Source organism: Salvelinus alpinus, chromosome 14, assembly GCF_045679555.1.
Source record: "Salvelinus alpinus chromosome 14, SLU_Salpinus.1, whole genome shotgun sequence".
Lineage (NCBI taxonomy): Eukaryota > Metazoa > Chordata > Actinopteri > Salmoniformes > Salmonidae > Salvelinus > Salvelinus alpinus.
In genome coordinates this window covers 6452151-6473321 of record NC_092099.1, presented here as the reverse complement: position 1 = coordinate 6473321, position 21171 = coordinate 6452151, and the positions used below count along the sequence as shown (strand labels likewise).

Sequence of the window (21171 nt, the reverse complement as noted above, 5' to 3'; positions counted from 1 at the left end):
ATGAACCGAGGGGGCACTTTGGGGATTTTAGCGTCTCTAATGCAAGCAACTGCGCAATGATCACTTAAAATCATTACTGAAAATACCAACGGCCGAGTATTTTTGCAGATTGTTAGTTAAAATTTCAATAAGTGTTGACTTAGAGATGTCTTTTGGATTGAGTTGTGTGAGTGCATTTATGATTTCAGTAAAATTCGGGGTATTGCAGTCCTCTTATGTCCTCGTAGTTTGGAGATAACCAGTCCCAGTTTAAATCGCCCATAAGCACCATTTAATTTTTCCCCCAACCACACATCAGTTCATGCAGAGAACCCAGGGATTGTACTTTTGCAGACGGAGAACTACTTTTGCAGACAGAGGTCTATAACATCCTTTTAAATCTAAGTTCACAGCATTCGATAACTGCAATGCTAGAAACTAAGACTGTTTTGGTTTAGATAAAGACCTTAGTTCAGTAACCACATATCTGTCTTTAATATAAATGGCTATACCTCCACCCTTACTTCGTCGGTCACGTCGATAAACATTATAACCATCCAAGCCTATAGACTGATTTACCAGGTCTCCGACAGAATTAAGACATCTGGGTCAACAGTGTGAACCCAGACTTTTATCATGTCCATTTTCGGCATCAGACTCCTCACATTAATATGCATCAGTCCAAACCCTGATCTAGTTTTAAAATCATTTGGAGTCAGAAGTTCATCCATTGCCAATGGGCCTGGGTTTGGGTGAATGTTTCATGACACCAAAAGCAGAAAGAATAATAAAGGACCTTGATTTGTTGCTTCCCAAAATCTCTACACTTTGATTTTTTTAAATAATCCAAACTACAGTCACCTGATACAACAAACAGTTTTTAGCCAGACCAAACCCTGTAGATGAGAACGTTTTATGAGTATGACACAGTAGGAGTCAAATGGTAACACAATCAGACCCTTCTGAAAGGTAAAAGCTGCTGTAACATCTAGATGTTCAGCTGTAGTCTACAGGTCTATAAGAGTCAGAAACCAAGTGTGTGCCCGGCCTTGCTGCCTTAGTTAGAAGGTCAGTGCGTTTGACAACGCGCCCAGTCGCCTTGCAGTGCTCTACCGCACAGTGAGCCCAGTAGAATGGTCAATCACCGGCGACATGTCAACCTGGCTGGGGAATCCTGGGCTAGCAAGCCCAGCGCATCTAGACGTTATGTCACAGCGCAGATACCGACCTCTGGCTTCCACCACACAGCACAGCAAGGCAGTAGAGGAGTCAGAAGACTCCGATAGATTGGCGGAATACAGTTGAAAAACGGACCTTTGAGGACTGACTATCCAAGGCTAATCAGCCCAACGTGTCTCGACAGTCAGTCAATGTGCAGATGTATCCTCTCTTGGCTTTCAGGGAGGGCACCACACCGGCACTGTCTCCTCGTGTAGAAAACAGCAGATGTTACTGCTTGGTTTACTAGCGATTTTAATGCTTTGATCCTGTAGGATTTTTGATTTTGCCTGTTGTTTAATGACAACTCCCGCAGCCTATAACTGTTTTGCTAAGTAATAAAAACGTGTAACACTTGAAACAAATTAAGTGTGACAACTAGCTCAGTGGAACTGCCCTGCCTCCATCTTGAGTTCTGCCCTGTCGATATGTTCCATTGTCTTATGGAACATGCATGCTGTGATTTGATCGCACACAGGGCAAGAGCCTCAAAATTCATCCTACAGCTCTTTCAAAAGAAAAGGGCACATCATAACCATTTTCCAATGGTCCTGCTTTAGGGAAAGAATCACTCCATTAGCTCATTACGCAGCATTAACTCTCCCTCTCTGCTGTTCCTGGGTGGTCATTACATGGACCACCACTGGCCTGTTCTACCCATTGATTTCATGTGGGGAAGCTGCTCCCGGACTGTTCATTAGAGTAACTCAGTGTTTCCCAAACTTGGTCTTGGTGAACCCAAGGTAGTTTTTTTTTCTTTCCCTAGCACTACACAGCTGATTCAAATCATAAACTAATCGTCAAGCTTTGATTTTCCATAAGGGAGGGAGTTCCTAATATGGATGCCATTTCCCTGCAGTTTAATCAGTCCCCACTGGATCAGAAAGTGACCACTACTACCGGTCTGTGGAAATACTGTTGAGTATTAGACTACTGAATGAAACTGCATTCACGGTAAATGGTGCATGTTGTCTAAATCAGAAATTACCTTTACATTTCAACCATTCTACAAAGATCGTCGGCACTACGGATTGAATCGAGCCCTTGACATTCCTATGAAAAACTACAGTTTTAGTTAAAGGTGGTGGTGTATGTCTGTGAGGTGGTCATTTGAAAGGAGAAAGAAAAAAAACCTGTCTCTCAACAGCCTCCTCTCCGCTCAAGTCGCTAGAGTGAGGCTCCACCCGTGGTTGCCATAGCAATGCTATCTGGGCCCACCAAGACCTAAAGCCCAAGGACAAACTGGACAACAATAAAATAGCTCTACACAGCCAGGAGTATCTGTGAGATTCAGACCTACACGTATGCACACACAGCTCTACAGCCAGGTGGATTTGGTGGATTCAGACCTACACACATGCACACACAGCTCAACAGCCAGGTGTAGCTGGTGGATTCAGATCTGCAGAGGGTTTCTGCCTGCTGGATATCAAGTGTGAATCTCCCCTATTTACCTTTTTTCAAACAGGGAAGTCATATTGAGATTAAAGTCTCTTTTGCAAATGAGCCCCGCACAATACAAAAATGAACACATCGATAGGCAAGTATAGATAAACAAATGATTAAATACACATTAAGACTGCATTTATACACACACACGAAAAATTATATCTCACAAAGTGAAAATATCTCACACACATGTTTACAAGGTAAACGTACTGCTTCAAAATCTGTTTGCATCCTGGCAGTTGAACTGCTTGCAGTAAGGATTGGTGAACATGAATACAAACTAAACTTGTTTGCAGACATGATATACTTGACGAATATTGAAAACTCAATGCCCCCTGTAACGGAGACGCAGGAGGTCAGGATGCAGGTGCAGTCGGTGAGTTTAATAGAAATGAACATGGAAAAATTCCCAAATTTTTTAATTAAAAAACAGGATTAGCATCTAAACATGAATCCAGGAAACAATACTACCTAATGGGTGATACAACGGAGATGAAGCGGAAGTAATCAGGGAGTGATGAAGTCCAGGTGTGCCTCGTGATGGGGTGCAGATGTGCGTAATGATCATTTGTGGAAAAAGTACCCAATTGTTATACTCGAGTAAAAGTAAAGATACCTTAATAGAAAATGACTCAGTTAAGTGAAAGTCACCCAGTAAAATACTACTTGAGTAAAAGTCTAAAAGTATTTGGTTTTAAATATACTTAATTATTAAAAGTAAATGGATTTGCTAAAATATACTTAAGTACCAAAAGTAAAAGTATAAATCATTTCAAATAACTTATAGTAAGCAAACCAGACTGTACAATTTTCTTTAAAAAAATGTATTCATGGATATCCAGGGGCACACTAATAATTTAGAAATGAAGCATTTGTGTTTAGTGAAGCCACCAGATCTGAGGCAGTAGGGATGACCAAGTACTTTGGGTGTCAGGGAAAATGCATGAAGTAAAAAATCCATTATTTTCTTTAGGAATGTAGTGAAGTAAAAGTAAAAGTTGGCAATTTTTTTTATAGTAAAGTAAAGTACAGAAACAACAAAAAACTACTTAAGTAGTACTTTAAAGTATTTTTACTTAAGTACTTTACACCACTGTTAATGATGGTTGCCAGGTGTGCGTAATGATGGGTTGCCGGGGTTTGTGGTTAGTAGACCCGGCTATGTCGAGCACCGGAGTGGGAGTAAACATGACAGTACCCCCCGGATGTGCGGCTCCAGCCGCAGGATGACACTGGCCAGGGGAATGGGCCGGTCAGCGAAGGTGGAAATCTCGGATGATGTTGGGATCTAGAATGTCGACTACCGTACCCCTCCCATTCCACCAGGTACTAGAGCCGACCCCCACGAAGCTGGGAGTCCAGGAGGGATCTGACAGCATAGGAGGGGCTTCCCTCGATGTCCAGGGGAGGTGGAGGGGTGTCGTGGGGGAGACTGCATCAGCCAGGGGACCAGGAACCACCAGCCTGAGGGAAACGTGAAAAGAGGATGAGATCCGGTAGTCAGTGGGAAGCTGTAATCGGTATGTTACTTCATTGACCCTCCGGAGGACTTTGAATGGCCCCACAAACCGGGGGCTCAGCTACGAGCATGGCAGGCGGACCAGCAGGTTCCTGGTGGAGCCTCAATGTGGTGGCAATCTGCCTGCTCCTATTGGAGGCAGGTGGCGCGTTACAGCCTCACGTGGGCAGCATTCCAAACTTCCTCGGTGTGCCGGAACCACTCGTCCACCGCAGGGGCTTCGGTCTGGCTCGGGGTCCACGAGACCAGGGTCGGCTGGTACCCCAAGACACACTGGAAGGGAGACAGCCCGGTGGAGGAGTGAAAAAGTGAGTTCTGAGCGTACTCTGCCAAGGGAAGGAACCGGGCCCTCCCCCTGATGGACCTGACAGTGACTCCTCAGGAATCTCTCCAGCTCCTGGTTGGTCCTCTCCACCTGCCCATTGGACTGAGGCCGGGACCCGGATGTGACGCTGACCGTGACACCCAGCTTCTCCATGAAGGCTTTCCATACTCACGATGTGAATTGGGGACCACGGTCTGAGACGATGTCCTCCGGAAGGCCAATGTGCCGGAAGACCTGGTGGAACAAGGGGCAATGATTCGGGAAGGTAGTATGGTGGGTGCACTCAGGAATCGTGGAGATGGGACAGGGCATCGCCTTTCATGTTCAGCGAACGTGGGCAGTATGACAGGGTGAAATTGAATCTGGATAAGAAAAGGGCCCACCTTGCTTGGCGCGGGTTCAGCCGCCACGCTGTCGGTATGTACTCCAGGTTCTGATGGTCGGTGAGGATGAGAAACAGGTCCGTGGCGCCCTTCAGCCAGTGTCTCCACTTCTTAAATGCCAACTTCAACGCCAGGAGCTCCCGATCACCGATGTCATAGTTCCTTTCTGCGAGGTAGTATTCTGTGACAGAGACGCAGGGAGTCAGGAAGCAGGTGCAGTCGGTGAGTTTATTAGGAACGAACATGGCATGAATACAAAAACAGGAGTAGCATCTAAATATGAAAGCAGGAAACAATACTACCTAATGGGTGATAAAGGGGAAGTCCAGGTGTGCCTTATGATGGGGCACAGGTGTGCGAAATGATGGTTGCCAGGTATGGATAATGATGGTTTGCCAGGCCGGGGGTTAGTAGACTGGCGACATTGAGCGCCGGAGCAGGCGAGCGGGAGTAGACGTGACACCTCCTTTCATACAAATATTTTCAGAATACTCTAAAATCTCCAGATATAAAATTTACTTGGGAAAAAATGAAATAATGGCAACAAGAAAAAAGGATATCTATAACCAATTATGTGAAACATCACAGCACAATTGAAATATATATAGCACATGGAAACCAATCGAGGGTGGTCTATGGTGATAGGTTGGATGGGCTGAGAGTGGCTGAGGGGTGGGATTAAAGAGCTTATGTTTGGTATTGTATTATTGTTATGTGACTGCTTTATATAAAAGTACCATGTATGTAAAATGTATATGTAGCAGAAAAGCTATTAAAAAAAAAGAAGGTATTTGTCCTCCGAAAGAGAGGGGCGGTGGAGGGGTAAAAAAAAAAGAAGATGTCTCACGATCTACATAAATCCTTTAAGTGGACCACAAAAAATATGAAATACTTAGGATGCTAAATAAAATATAACTTTATTCCATTACTCAACAATATGAAAGCAGCTTTAATTAAACGGAATACTCTTCCCATAAATCATGCAGGTAGAATAAACCTCTTCCCAAACGTTTGTATATATTTTCGGTAATACCAATTACCCCATCTAAGGCATTCTTTAAAAAAAAGTATATTCAGTCATAACAGACTTTATGTGGGCAAATACATTTTCCTAAGTTTGAGGATTGTTTTAACCTTCCAGACTCGAATTGTATAAACTCGCTACCCAAGGCTTTTACCTGGGACGTAGTTAAATGCACTAAAGAGGAACAATGGGTACATATTGAAGATGTGCATGCTCATTCCCGGAATCTTTTTACGTGTCTATTTTCATAGACAAAGCTAAGGACATGAACAGCTTCATAGTTAACAACACTACAACAATACGGAAGAAGATGAAACGTGTTCTACAATCACCAATATCACTCCCTAAAAACACAACCTTCTGGAACAATCCTTGGACAGCTTTTCACAATTCACTGATAAATTGGTCCACATGGAAAACTAAATGCATAGAAACCGTAAATGATTTGCTAACCGGAAATTCATTTATTTCCATGACGGAATGAAAAAGTAATTTTGGACTGACCAATGTAGATAGTTTCAAATAAATGCAACTTAAAAGTTACATGTCACAGAATTTTGATTTGAAATATTTTGGACATCAATCTCTAAGTTGTTGTTCGTAAGTATAAGTTTGTATGTATATGGAGTGATTATTAGGGGGTTAAATTTGAGTCCAATGTGTTCTTGGGTACTTTCAATGCTGCAGAATGTTTTTGTACCTTTCCCCAGATCTTTGCTTCTACAGACAATTCCTTCGATCTTGTGACTTGGCTTTTGCGCTGACATGCACTGTCAACTGTGGCACCTTATATAGACAGGTGTGTGCCTTTCCAAATCATGTTCAATCAATTGAATTTACCACAGGTGGACTCCAATCAAGTTGTAGAAACATCTCAAGGATGATCAATGGAAACAGGATGCACCTGAGCTCAATTTCGAGTCTCATAGCAAAGGGTCTGAATAGTTATGTAAATAAAGTATTTTTGAGGTAGCGGTCCTGCTGCTGGGTTGTTGCCCTCCTACGGCCTCCTCCACGTCTCCTGAAGTACTGGCCTATATAATATATATATTTATTTTTATTATTTTATTTATTGTCCTAATTCTATACCCATTCTTAAATGTTGAACACGTGCTAGGAATATACAGAATTATATATGCAAAGAGATAATAAATATATATATAATCTGTTTGCATGTATATAATGCTGTATATTCCTAGAATGTGTTCAACATTTATGAATGTGTATTGAGTTAGGACAATAAAATATCAATATATATAGTTCGAACCAGCCACAAAACCATGCTGAGCTAAAGCCTAGGCATTACTTCGGGGAGCTAATGCAAGTCTTCATTTCGCATGCAATGTTATTCATCACATACGAAGTCTGATTCCATGAAAGCTCTGTTATATGTGTGTGTGTTTGTGTACACATCAATGCGTGAATGTGATTATCCGACTATCCAGACACTTGGGGGTTAACTCAGCCAAGGATGCTCTCTGTCCTCACCAGAGTAGTTTTCGATGGGGTTCTGAGTGGAGACATGGTCACACATCCTGTTGCTGATGCCAGAAGTGGAGTGTAACAGAGATGTTTAGAGCATATTTGCTTTGCTTGCATTCCTCCATGTACTGCCTGCTAAAATAATAAAAAGGCTGGGTTACTTCAGGTCGGCCTTGGCCAAGGGAGAAGGAACATGCATTGTTGTCATTGGCTCCTTCCGAGGAGCCATCTTAAAGGTACAGTACAGTGTCTTAAAGGTAGAGTCGTTCGAGCACTAAGGAGCTGCCCATATTATTGAATGAGTGTACTTTGTGTCCCTGTTACTGTGAGAGGAGTCTGTGGGGTAGAGGTTCAGATTCAGAATCACATAGGCAGTATTTTCTTTATACATTGTATTACGTTTTCACTTAGGACTTTAAAAGACAAACAAGATTGAATGACATTCAATAGCTTTCAATGCAGAAATTTCAGAGAAAATCCATTATAACATTGGTATCTGTACTCTAGTATTATTTGGTTCATGTTGTTTCATGTGCTATTCTAGAGACAGCGAAAGTACTAAGCTGTCAATTTCAAAGGGCTGCATTAACATATAATGTATCCTTAAGCAAATTGTCTCTCCAAGAACTGTAATGTACGACTCATTATCATGTTCTTAGAAGACGTAATGAACTGTGAGTGGGACATTCGATCAGGTCATTCATTGTCACACGTTATGCTCACGCACGCATGCACACACACACCATACACTCACACACACTGCACACTGAATGTACAGGTTCACTGTAAGTCACTTTGGATAAAAGTGTCTGCTGAACAACTAGGGCCGGGATCCAATGTGATCACTGGTGAAATGCATTGCAACTATTATATGCAGCATTTACCGTGAATGAAATCTCCACAAACGTGGGAACATTGCTTTTAAAAACCCGCAAAACCTACTGTATAACCCGTGATCGGACTGAATCCCAGCCTAGGAAGCATTAGCTGGAAATCAGAGTCTGTGTGTGAAGGAGAGACCTGGGTCATTGTCAGTATGCATGAAACAGAAGAAAATGTTTGTTTCTCTAGCAATTTGCCTCTCCACCTGTACCCAGCCACACTATCAATGATCCAGAAAATCACCTGTAATGATCTCCGCTGTTCCCCAGACCTCATGGGTCATAGTGGATTTGAAAAGTGTTTCAGTGTGTTGTTCTCTTCTTGCACTATCTTTTCCTCAAAACAATGAAGAATCCCAAACCAACCTCTAGATAAAAACGTGTCCAGGGGAAGATTTTGCAGGCTAGAGAAACAACCCGATATTCAGATTACAAATACATATATTATTTTACACTGCCCCCTCCCGAACACAATCATTGGATTGCCTGCCTATGGACTTAAAGGCATTGCTGACAAAGAAAGTGATGCACAAACAGCTCACTGTGTAAGCACTAAAGCCTTGCTCTATGATTCTCTCTTTCTTCCCCCATACCTGGTGTGATTGATGATATGCGAACAGATTTGCTAACAGTGATGTTTGGTTACAGGGACAAGTCACATCCATGTACAAGCAGAATATTAAGACAAGTCAGCTGGACGAGTCATTGTGTGCTCAAACATGGATGATTGTTTATACAGTATGGATCGGTATCTTTGTTACATTGTGTTTTACTATATGACTTGGTGATTAGCTTGAAACATTCCCAATAGCATTTTTGGCACATATATTGTAAATGGCTATACTCGTTTGCCTTTGTGCAATGCAATCATGATCATTATATACTAAGTTGAGGAGTAGTTAACAAAACGGACCATGAAATAAAATGCAAATAATACATGAGTGTTGAGACGGTCAAAAGTAGTCCACTATGTACGAATAGGGTGCTATTTGGGACACCTCCATTTGTATGGTTGTGTCAATATCAAATCAAATCAAGCTTTATTTATACGGCACATTTCAGACATGGAAGGCAACGCAATGTGCTTCACAGGAAAAAACAAACAAAAACACAAGATAGAAATTAATCGGATCTCCATGGTTGTGCCATTGTGCTATAGTTTTATGGGAATATAAATATGGTAATCATGTGTCTATTGCACATTGATTAGTTGTAAACATACTGGAACACTCAGACAAGTGACGTCAGTGAACACAGTAGTTTCATACAAAAACAATGTGGCTTGTTTATACAGAGAGAGCGCGGTGTGTGTGTTCTTCGACGTGATTATTTCTTTGTGTACTGTATGTCGGTGTGTTTAAGTTTGTTTCTGTCAGCGCACATACAATACCTGTAATACCTGTAATATCTATTTGATTGTAAGCATGTGTATGTGTGTACAGTATTTGCTTGCGTATAATTCTATGTGTAGTGTGACTTTCTGTAATTTTATGCAGTTTACTATTCTGTTAGTCAGCACCTCGACCAACTTTTTTGGGGTGTGCGTCAGCTCCAGCTTTTTACTGTATTTGTGTGTCAAAGTCAAACTAAGATGCTTAGTCATGGTTAAACTCAGCGTCCGTCTTACACCTCCTCCCCCTCCCTCTCTTCCTTCACAGACTGCCCGAGAACAGGATGTTAATGCTTGATGGAATGCCTGCAGTCCGAGTCAAAGCCGAGCCCCTGGAATCGGAACACGGGGTAAGAGAGCAGTTTTCCAAACAATTCCTATTTTTCCTTACCTCCTTTTTTCTTCTTTCCTCCTATCGACAATAGCCCTATAATCACTCCTGGGGAGGAGGAAGAGCTCGAGATAGAGAGAGAGAGGAAGAGAAAGAGAGTTAGTGACAGAGAGGGAGGGAGGGAGTACAAGGGAAGAGAGTGCGGGGGCTCGGAGGAGTGGTCATAGAGAGTGGTGGTGAGGAGGAGAGGAGAGGAGAGGGCTAAGCAGCTGCGGTCAGAATGCATAAAGGACTTACAGTGAGGTTGCTTTAGCTAGCAGGGAATCCATGTTGGCAGGGGGGCAGAGTAACTGCTTCAGGGAGAGACACAAGGAAAACTCCCAAAACTAAGTATCTCTCTCTCTCTCTTGCTTCTCTGTCTCTCCTGCCCTCTCTTTCCCCCTCTCTCTCTGCCGCTCTCCAATTCAAAATCGAAACACACATACACACACAGTCTCAGTCTCTCCCTATAAGTCTCTTTCTCTCCTTAACTCGCTGTATGCTGGAATCTGTCTCTCTCAGTCCTCTGCCTAAAGCCAACCAGCTCTGTCTTTCTATCTATACAAACACTCACTATCATCCCTCCGCCTCTCCCTCCATCTCTCTCACGCGCCTACACACAGTCTCTCTCACCCTTCATTCTCTCCCACTATCCCCCACTCTCCCCCTCAGACATACTTCCAGCTCCAATCCTTTCTCAGTTCAATTCAGGACTGGCATGAAATGTAAGGACGGTTCTTCACAATTTGCAACAACTGCGACAAGAAATTTGTTTCAGGCATCGAACAATACGAGTCATAGTAGGATAAGAAGTGAAAAACAAAGAAAGCTCTCTCGCTCCCTCTCTCTCTCTGAGTCACGATTCTCTTAATACTCTTCCTGTAACACGATGCTCTTGCCCACCTGAGCATAGCTGCCCTCCAAACTGTCACCACAATATGCACAAAAAACGGACACTTTCATGGGTGTTTGGTATGTTTCATCCTTTGCTTTGCCCTTAATTTGCATAATTAGCTACCTTAGATGGGATGCATACTGTAGTGTAGTAAGTAAAGTGTAGGTCTTCTACCATTCCTCGCTGCAAAGCTGCCAGTTATGACGCAATTGCAATTAGTTTTGGCCACTGCGTGAAGTCTCTGTACTGTAACAGGAGTCCAAAGATATGCTATATTGTTGTTTAGTGCTCTTTAGTCAAAAAATCATCAGCTACAGACATGAAGTGGTCTTCTGCTGTGCAGAAGCTGTTGCTAGGTTACGATAGAGCTTTGTGTAGCTGTTACAGCTGTGTTTGTGTGCAGAGGAGTCCAGCCAGTGTTTTATTTTTAGTGATGGCTGTCACCATGATGAATAGTATATCAGTTATCAATAACTTGTTGATTCTAATGCGTTTTGTAATTGGAGATGTGATGTCTGCGACAGGGTGGGCTCATTTCTGAATTGAGTTGGGGTCTTTCATTCCAATACAAGTGTCCAATTTGAATTGAATTAGAATGAAAGGAAATATAATTTATGCTGAGCAAAAATGTAAACAAGTAAAGTGTTGGTCCCGTGTTTCATGAGCTGAAATAAAAGATCCCAGAAATGTTCTACTCGCATATTTCTCTCAAATTTTGAGCACAAAATTGTTTACATCCCTGTTAGTGAGAATGTTTCCTTTGCCAAGATAATCCATCCACCTGACAGGTGTGGCATATCAAGAAACTGATTAAACAGCATATCATTACACAGGTGCACCTTGTGCTGGGGACAATTTACATTTAAGTCATTTAGCAGACGCTCTTATCCAGAGCGACTTACAAATTGGTGCATTCACCTTATGATATCCAGTGGAACAACCACTTTACAATAGTGCATCTAACTCTTTTAAGGGGGGGGGGGGGGTTAGAAGGATTACTTTCTCCTCTCCTAGGTATTCCTTAAAGAGGTGGGGTTTCAGGTGTCTCCGGAAGGTGGTGATTGACTCCGCTGACCTGGCGTCGTGAGGGAGTTTGTTCCACCATTGGGGTGCCAGAGCAGCGAACAGTTTTGACTGGGCTGAGCGGGAACTCTACTTCCTCAGAGGTAGGGAGGCGAGCAGGCCAGAGGTGGATGAACGCAGTGCCCTTGTTTGGGTGTAGGGCCTGATCAGAGCCTGAAGGTACGGAGGTGCCGTTCCCCTCACAGCTCCGTAGGCAAGCACCATGGTCTTGTAGCGGATGCGAGCTTCAACTGGAAGCCAGTGGAGAGAGCGGAGGAGTGGGGTGACGTGAGAGAACTTGGGAAAGTTGAACACCAGACGGGCTGCGGCGTTCTGGATGAGTTGTAGGGGTTTAATGGCACAGGCAGGGAGCCCAGCCAACAGCGAGTTGCAGTAATCCAGACGGGAGATGACAAGTGCCTGGATTAGGACCTGCGCCGCTTCCTGCGTGAGGCAGGGTCGTACTCTGCGAATGTTGTAGAGCATGAACCTACAGGAACGGGTCACCGCCTTGATGTTAGTTGAGAACGACAGGGTGTTGTCCAGGATCACGCCAAGGTTCTTAGCACTCTGGGAGGAGGACACAATGGAGTTGTCAACCGTGATGGCGAGATCATGGAACGGGCAATCCTTCCCCGGGAGGAAGAGCAGATCCGTCTTGCCGAGGTTCAGCTTGAGGTGGTGATCCGTCATCCACACTGATATGTCTGCCAGACATGCAGAGATGCGATTCACCACCTGGTTATCAGAGGGGGGAAAGGAGAAGATTAATTGTGTGTCGTCTGCATAGCAATGATAGGAGAGACCATGTGAGGATATGACAGAGCCAAGTGACTTGGTGTATAGCGAGAATAGGAGAGGGCCTAGAACAGAGCCCTGGGGGACACCAGTGGTGAGAGCACGTGGTGCGGAGACAGATTCTCGCCACGCCACCTGGTAGGAGCGACCTGTCAGGTAGGACGCAATCCAAGCGTGGGCCGCGCCGGAGATGCCCAGCTCGGAGAGGGTGGAGAGGAGGATCTGATGGTTCACAGTATCAAAGGCAGCCGATAGGTCTAGAAGGATGAGAGCAGAGGAGAGAGAGTTAGCTTTAGCAGTGCGGAGCGCCTCCGTGACACAGAGAAGAGCAGTCTCAGTTGAATGACTAGTCTTGAAACCTGACTGATTTGGATCAAGAAGGTCATTCTGAGAGAGATAGCAGGAGAGCTGGCCAAGGACGGCACGTTCAAGAGTTTTGGAGAGAAAAGAAAGAAGGGATACTGGTCTGTAGTTGTTGACATCGGAGGGATCGAGTGTAGGTTTTTTCAGAAGGGGTGCAACTCTCGCTCTCTTGAAGACGGAAGGGACGTAGCCAGCGGTCAAGGATGAGTTGATGAGCGAGGTGAGGTAAGGGAGAAGGTCTCCGGAAATGGTCTGGAGAAGAGACGAGGGGATAGGGTCAAGCGGGCAGGTTGTTGGGCGGCCGGCCGTCACAAGACGCGAGATTTCATCTGGAGAGAGAGGGGAGAAAGAGGTCAAAGCACAGGGTAGGGCAGTGTGAGCAGAACCAGCGGTGTCGTTTGACTTAGCAAACGAGGATCGGATGTCGTCGACCTTCTTTTCAAAATGGTTGACGAAGTCATCAGCAGAGAGGGAGGAGGGGGGAGGAGGGGGAGGAGGATTCAGGAGGGAGGAGAAGGTGGCAAAGAGCTTCCTAGGGTTAGAGGCAGATGCTTGGAATTTAGAGTGGTAGAAATTGGCTTTAGCAGCAGAGACAGAAGAGGAGAATGTAGAGAGGAGGGAGTGAAAGGATGCCAGGTCCGCAGGGAGGCGAGTTTTCCTCCATTTTCCGCTCGGCTGCCCGGAGCCCTGTTCTGTGAGCTCGCAATGAGTCGTCGAGCCACGGAGCAGGAGGGGAGGACCGAGCCGGCCTGGAGGATAGGGGACATAGAGAGTCAAAGGATGCAGAAAGGGAGGAGAGGAGGGTTGAGGAGGCAGAATCAGGAGATAGATTGGAGAAGGTTTGAGCAGAGGGAAGAGATGATAGGATGGAAGAGGAGAGAGTAGCGGGGGAGAGAGAGCGAAGGTTGGGACGGCGCGATACCATCCGAGTAGGGGCAGTGTGGGAAGTGTTGGATGAGAGCGAGAGGGAAAAGGATACAAGGTAGTGGTCGGAGACTTGGAGGGGAGTTGCAATGAGATTAGTGGAAGAACAGCATCTAGTAAAGATGAGGTCAAGCGTATTGCCTGCCTTGTGAGTAGGGGGGGAAGGTGAGAGGGTGAGGTCAAAAGAGGAGAGGAGTGGAAAGAAGGAGGCAGAGAGGAATGAGTCAAAGGTAGACGTGGGGAGGTTAAAGTCACCCAGAACTGTGAGAGGTGAGCCATCCTCAGGAAAGGAACTTATCAGGGCGTCAAGCTCATTGATGAACTCTCCAAGGGAACCTGGAGGGCGATAAATGATAAGGATGTTAAGCTTGAAAGGGCTGGTAACTGTGACAGCATGGAATTCAAAGGAGGCGATAGACAGATGGGTCAGGGGAGAAAGAGAGAATGTCCACTTGGGAGAGATGAGGATCCCAGTGCCACCACCCCGCTGACCAGAAGCTCTCGGGGTGTGCGAGAACACGTGGGCAGACGAGGAGAGAGCAGTAGGAGTAGCAGTGTTATCAGTGGTAATCCATGTTTCCGTCAGTGCCAAGAAGTCGAGGGACTGGAGGGAAGCATAGGCTGAGATGAACTCTGCCTTGTTGGCCGCAGATCGGCAGTTCCAGAGGCTGCCTGAGACCTGGAACTCCACGTGGGTCGTGCGCGCTGGGACCACCAGGTTAGAGTAGCAGCGGCCACGCGGTGTGAAGCGTTTGTATGGTCTGTGCAGAGAGGAGAGAACAGGGATAGACAGACACATAGTTGACAGGCTACAGAAGAGGCTACGCTAATGCAAAGGAGATTGGAATGACAAGTGGACTACACGTCTCGAATGTTCAGAAAGTTAAGCTTACGTTGCAAAAAATCTTATTGACTAAAATGATATAGTACTGCTGGCTGGTGAAATAGGCTAGCTAGCAGTGGCTGCGTTGTTGACTTTGTTTGAAAGTGTAGCTGGCTAGGTAACCTCAACTGGCTAGGTAACCTCGACAATTACTCTAGACTACACAATTATCTTGGATACAAAGACGGCTATGTAGCCAGCTAAGATCAAACAAATCAAACTGTTGTACTGTAATGAAATGAAATGTAATACTACCTGTAATACTACCTGTGGAGCAAAGCGGAATGCAACTACTCGCTCCAAACCAAACCGGAAGTGCGTATCGTAGAGGGAGAGGCAATAGAAGTGTTGTTTCTTGTATTATTGTCTTTTGTGTCTTTAGAGGACTGCTTCACCTTAATGTCCCCTTTCCCTTTTCTTCTGTCCTTATTTTGTCCCACTTTGTCCCTTCTTTGTCCCTTCTTCTCTTCTGCCAACTAGACACTCCTTGTTAGCTAGCTAGCTTCTTTCAGGAATGTCCCTAGCAACTGCCTAGCAACAGGTAAACAACTTAGCTAGCTAAGAAAACGGTATAATTTTATGAAAAATTGTTACTTTTTCAAAAGCCTTTCTTCTTTGTTTGCTGCTTGTTTGGTCTCCTATTCAGTTTGCAGTTTTCTTTTGATTTTTTTTCGATGTACTTTACTCTAAAAAAACATTTAAATTTCAATATTTGTAGGAGCTCATCTTTTCAGCTGCTGCTGCTTAATTTGGAACAATCTAAACAATAAAGGCCACTCTAAAAATGTGCAGTTTTGTCATACATCACAATGCCACAGATGTCCCAAGTTTTGAGGGAGAATGCAATTGGCATGCTGACTGCAGGAATATCTACCAGAGCTGTTGCAAGAGAAGTAAATGTTCATAACATTTCTCTACCATAAGCCGTCTGAGACCAGCCACCCGGACAGCTGATGAAACTATGGGTTTGCACAACAGATGTATTGTCATAAACCGTCTCAGGGAAGCTCATCTGCATGTTTGGGGTTATAGTATGGGCAGGCATAAGTTAGAGACAACGAACACACTTGTATTTTATCAAAGGCAATTTGAATGCACAGAGATACGGGGACGAGATCATGAGGCCCATTGTCGTGCCATCGTCCGCCACCATCATCTCATGTTTCAGCATTATAATGGATGGCCCCATGTCACAAGGATCTGTACATAATTCCTGGAAGCTAAAAATGTCCCAGTTCTTCCATGGCCTGCATACTCACGTGTCACCCACTGAGCATGTTTGGGATGCTCTGGATATACAGTGGGGAGAACAAGTATTTGATACACTGCCGATTTTGCAGGTTTTCCTACTTACAAAGCATGTAGAGGTCAGTAATTTTTATCATAGGTACACTTCAACTGTGAGAGACGGAATCTAAAACAAAAATCCAGAAAATCACATTGTATGATTTTTAAATAATTAATTTGCATTTTATTGCATGACATAAGTATTTGATCACCTACCAACCAGTAAGAATTCCGGCTCTCACAGACCTGTTAGTTTTTCTTTAAGAAGCCCTCCTGTTCTCCACTCATTACCTGTATTAACTGCACCTGTTTGAACTCGTTACCTGTATAAAAGACACCTGTCCACACACTCAATCAAACAGATTCCAACCTCTCCACAATGGCCAAGACCAGAGAGCTGTGTAAGGACATCAGGGATACAATTGTAGACCTGCACAAGGCTGGGATGGGCTACAGGACAATAGGCAAGCAGCTTGGTGAGAAGGAAACAACTGTTGGCGCAATTATTAGAAAATGGAAGAAGTTCAAGATGACGGTCAATCACCCTCGGTCTGGGGCTCCATGCAAGATTTCACCTCGTGGGGCATCAATGATCATGAGGAAGGTGAGGGATCAGCCCAGAACTACACGGCAGGACCTGGTCAATGACCTGAAGAGAGCTGGGACCACAGTCTCAAAGAAAACCATTAGTAACACACTACGCCGTCATGGATTAAAATCCTGCAGCGCACGCAAGGTCCCCCTGCTTAAGCCAGTGCATGTCCAGGCCCGTCTGAAGTTTGCCAATGACCATCTGGATGATCCAGAGGAGGAATGGGAGAAGGTCATGTGGTCTGATGAGACAAAAATAGAGCTTTTTGGTCTAACTCCACTCACCGTGTTTGGAGGAAGAAGAAGTATGAGTACAACCCCAAGAACACCATCCCAACCGTGAAGCATGAAGGTGGAAACATCATTCTTTGGGGATGCTTTTCTGCAAAGGGGACAGGACGACTGCACCGTATTGAGGGGAGGATGGATGGGGCCATGTATCGCGAGATCTTGGCCAACAACCTCCTTCCCTCAGTAAGAGCATTGAAGATGGGTCGTGGCTGGGTCTTCCAGCATGACAACGACACGAAGCACACAGCCATGGCAACTAAGGAGTGGCTCCGTAAGAAGCATCTCAAGGTCCTGGAGTGGCCTAGCCAGTCTCCAGACCTGAACCCAATAGAAAATCTTTGGAGGGAGCTGAACGTCCGTATTGCCCAGCGACAGCCCCGAAACCTGAAGGATCTGGAGAAGATCTGTAGGGAGGAGTGGGCCAAAATCCCTGCTGCAGTGTGTGCAAACCTAGTCAAGAACTACAGGAAACGTATGATCTCTGTAATTGCAAACAAAGGTTTCTGTACCAAATATTAAGTTCTGCTTTTCTGATGTATCAAATACTTATGTCATGCAATAAAATGCAAATTAATTACTTAAAAATCATACAATGTGATTTTCTGGATTTTTGTTTTAGATTCCGTCTCTCATAGTTGAAGTGTACCTATGATAAAAATTACAGACCTCTACATGCTTTGTAAGTAGGAAAACCTGCAAAATCGGCAGTGTATCAAATACTTGTTCTCCCCACTGTACGTGAATTTCAGCGTGTTCCAGTTCCTGCCAATATGCAGCAACTTCGCACAGCCCTTGAAGAGGAGTGGGACAACATTCCACAGGCCACAATCAACATCTGGATAACATGTGTGAAATCCTTGATAATGTATGTGATATCAACAGAGATGTATTTTCTGGTTGATTTAAATATTGACTGGCTTCATCAAGAAAAAGCTTCAAACTGTAACCAGTACCTGCAACCTGGTTCAGGTCATCAGTCAACTTACCAGGGTAGTTAGAAACAGCACAGGAATTAAATCATCAACATGTATTGATCACATCTTTACCAATGCTACAGAAAGGTGCTTGAAAGCAGTATCCAGATCCATCGGATGAAGTGATCACAATATAGTAGCCATATCTAGGAAAACCAAAGTTCCAAAGGTTGGACCTAATACAGTGTTGAAGAGGTCATACAATACGTTTTGTAGTGATTCCTATGTTGTTGATGTAAAGAATATTTGTTGGGTCGTGGTGTGTAATGAAGAGCAAACAGACGTTGCACTTGACACATTTATGAAATTGCTGTAAAAACTTTTAAATCCCCGTGGATTGATGAGGAATTTAAACATTTTATGGTTGAGAGAAATGGGGGAAAAGAAATGGCAAATAAGTCTGGTTGCACAATCGATTGGCAAACATACTGCAAATTGAGAGATCATGTGACTAAACTGAAGAAAAAAAAGCTTTGAAGCACCTTCAATGAAATTTTTGGAAAAAAGGCAAACTCAGCTCCATCATTCATTGAATCACATGGCTCATTCATTAAAAAAACGACTCATGTTGCCAAGTACTTTTATGATTTTTTCATTGGCAAGATTAGCAAACTTTGGCATGACATGCCAGCAACAAACGCTGCATTACACATCCAAGTATATCTGACCAAATTATGAAAGACAATAATTGTAATTTTGAATTCTGTAAAGTGAGTGTGGAAGAGGTGAAACAATTATTTTTGTCTGTCAACAATGACAAGCCACCGGAGTCTGGAAACTTGGATGGAAAATTACTGAGGTTAATGGCAGATGATATTATCACTCCTATTTGCCATATCTTCAATTTAAGCCTATTAGAAAGTGTGTGCCCTCAGGCCTGGAGGGAAGCAAAAGTCATTCTGCTACCTAATAATAGTAAAGCCCTCTTTACTGGCTCAAATAGCCGACCAATCAGTCTGTTACCAACCTTTTACCAACTTTCAGGACATTCAACAAGCACTTAGACAAATGACTGATGATTGGCTAAGAGACATTGATAATAAAATGATTGTGGCGGATGTTTCATTAGACTTCAGTGTGGCTTTTGACATTATCGATCATAGTCTGCTATTCAAATATCCAGCCTTTGCCTTGATGACAGCTCTCTCAACCAGCTTATTTTCTTTTTCAACAGTCTTGAAGTAGTTCCATATATAGTTCCATATATCCACATATGCTGAGCACGTGTTGGCTGCTTTTCTTTCACTCTGCGGTTCAACTCATCCCAAACCATCTCAATTTGGTTGAGGTCAGGTGATTGTGGAGGCCAGGTCATCTGATGCAGCACTCCATCACTCTCCTTCTTGGTAAAATAGCCCTTACACAGCCAGGAGGTGTGTTGAGTCATTGTCCTGTTGGAAAACAAATGATTGTCCCACTAAGCCCAAACCAGTTGGGATGGCGTTTCACTGCAGAATGCTGTGGTAGCCATGCTGGTTAAGTATGCCTTGAATTCTAAATAAATCACAGACAGTGTCACCAGCAAAGTACCATAACACCTCCTCCACGCTTTACGGTGGAAAATACACATGCGGAGATCATCTGTTCACCCACACCACATCTCACAAACACTCGGCGGTTGGAATCAAAAAACACCAATTTGGAATCCAGACCAGAGCACAAATTTCCACCGGTCTAATGTCCATTGCTCGTGTTTGCTCGGCCTCCGGGGTTAAAAATCAAGAAAAACACTTGAATGAGTAGGTGGAATCCCGGAAAATATTCCAGTCTGTGTAAGCAAAACAGTCCTGTAGCTTAGCGTCTGCTTCATCTGATCACTTTTTTATTGATGTAGTCATTGGAGCTTCCTGCTTAAATTTTTGCTTGTAAGCAGGAATCAGGAGCATAGAATTATGGTCAGATTTGCCAAATGGAGGGCGAGGGAGAGCTTTGTATGCCTCTCTGTGTGTCACGCCCTGACCGTAGATTGCTTTGTATGTTTCTATTTTTAGTTTGGTCAGGGTGTGATGTGGGTGGGTATTCTATGTTGTAGGTCTAGGTTTTCCTTTTCTATGTGTATGGCCTGGTATGGTTCTCAATCAGAAGCAGCTGTCTATCGTTGTCTCTGATTGAGAGCCATACTTAGGTAGCCTGTTTTCCCATTTTGAGTTGTGGATGATTATTTTCTGTTTAGTGTTTTTCGTCACCTTACAGGACTGTTCGTTTGTCGTTTTTGTTGTTTTGTTCAGTGTTCTGTTGTTTTATTAAAATAATGAACACCTACCACGCTGCACCTTGGTCCTCCTCTCCTTCTCCCGACGACGTTCGTGACACTGTGTGTGGAGTAAAGGTGGTCGAGAGTTTGTTTCCTCTGGTTGCACATTTAACATGCTGATAGAAATTTGGTAAAACAGATTTAAGTTTCCCTGCATTAAAGGCTACTGGAGCGCCGCCTCTGAGTGAGCGTTTTCTTGTTTGCTTATGGCGGAATACATCTCATTCAGTGCTGTCTTAGTGCTAGCCTCTGACTGTGGTGGTATGTAGACAGCTACGACAAATACAGATGAAAACTTTCTACGTAGATAGTGTGGTCTACAGCTTATCATGAGATACTCTACCGCAGGCGAGCAATAGCTCAAGACTTCCTTTGATTTGATTTGATTTGTGTTCTAAAACTTTTGCCCGGTAATGTATGTGTTATGGCTTTACACCCCTGCTATATTGTGGATAAAGAGTTACCTGTCTAACAGAACACAGAGGGTGTTCTTTAATGGAAGCCTCTCCAACATAATCCAGGTAGAATCAGGAATTCTCCAGGGCAGCTGTCTAAGCCCCTTACTTTTTCAATCTTTACTAATGACATGACAGTGTGTAAAACCAGTGTGTCTATGTATTCAGATGACCTAACACATTACATGTGAGCTACTACAGCAACTTAAATGACTGCAACACTTAACAAAGAGCTGCAGTTAGTTTCAGAATGGGTGGCAAGGAATAAGTTAGTCCTAAATATTAAAAAAAAACTTGTATTACATTGTATTTGGAACAAATCATTCACTAAACCCTAAGCCTCAACTAAATATTGTAATAAATAATGTGGAACT

At 43.9% G+C, this 21171-nt stretch overlaps 1 protein-coding gene across 1 annotated transcript in view; it reads left to right on the top strand.

The window, feature by feature from the left end:
- Positions 1 to 21171, top strand: part of LOC139539152 (Krueppel-like factor 12) — a 166141-nt gene that overhangs the window by 58545 nt on the left and 86425 nt on the right. Inside the window, exon 2 of the mRNA XM_071341975.1 lies at positions 9919 to 10000. Coding sequence (XP_071198076.1) covers positions 9935 to 10000 — 66 coding nt within the window. The 5' untranslated portion in view covers positions 9919 to 9934. The remainder of the gene's footprint in view (positions 1 to 9918; positions 10001 to 21171) is intronic.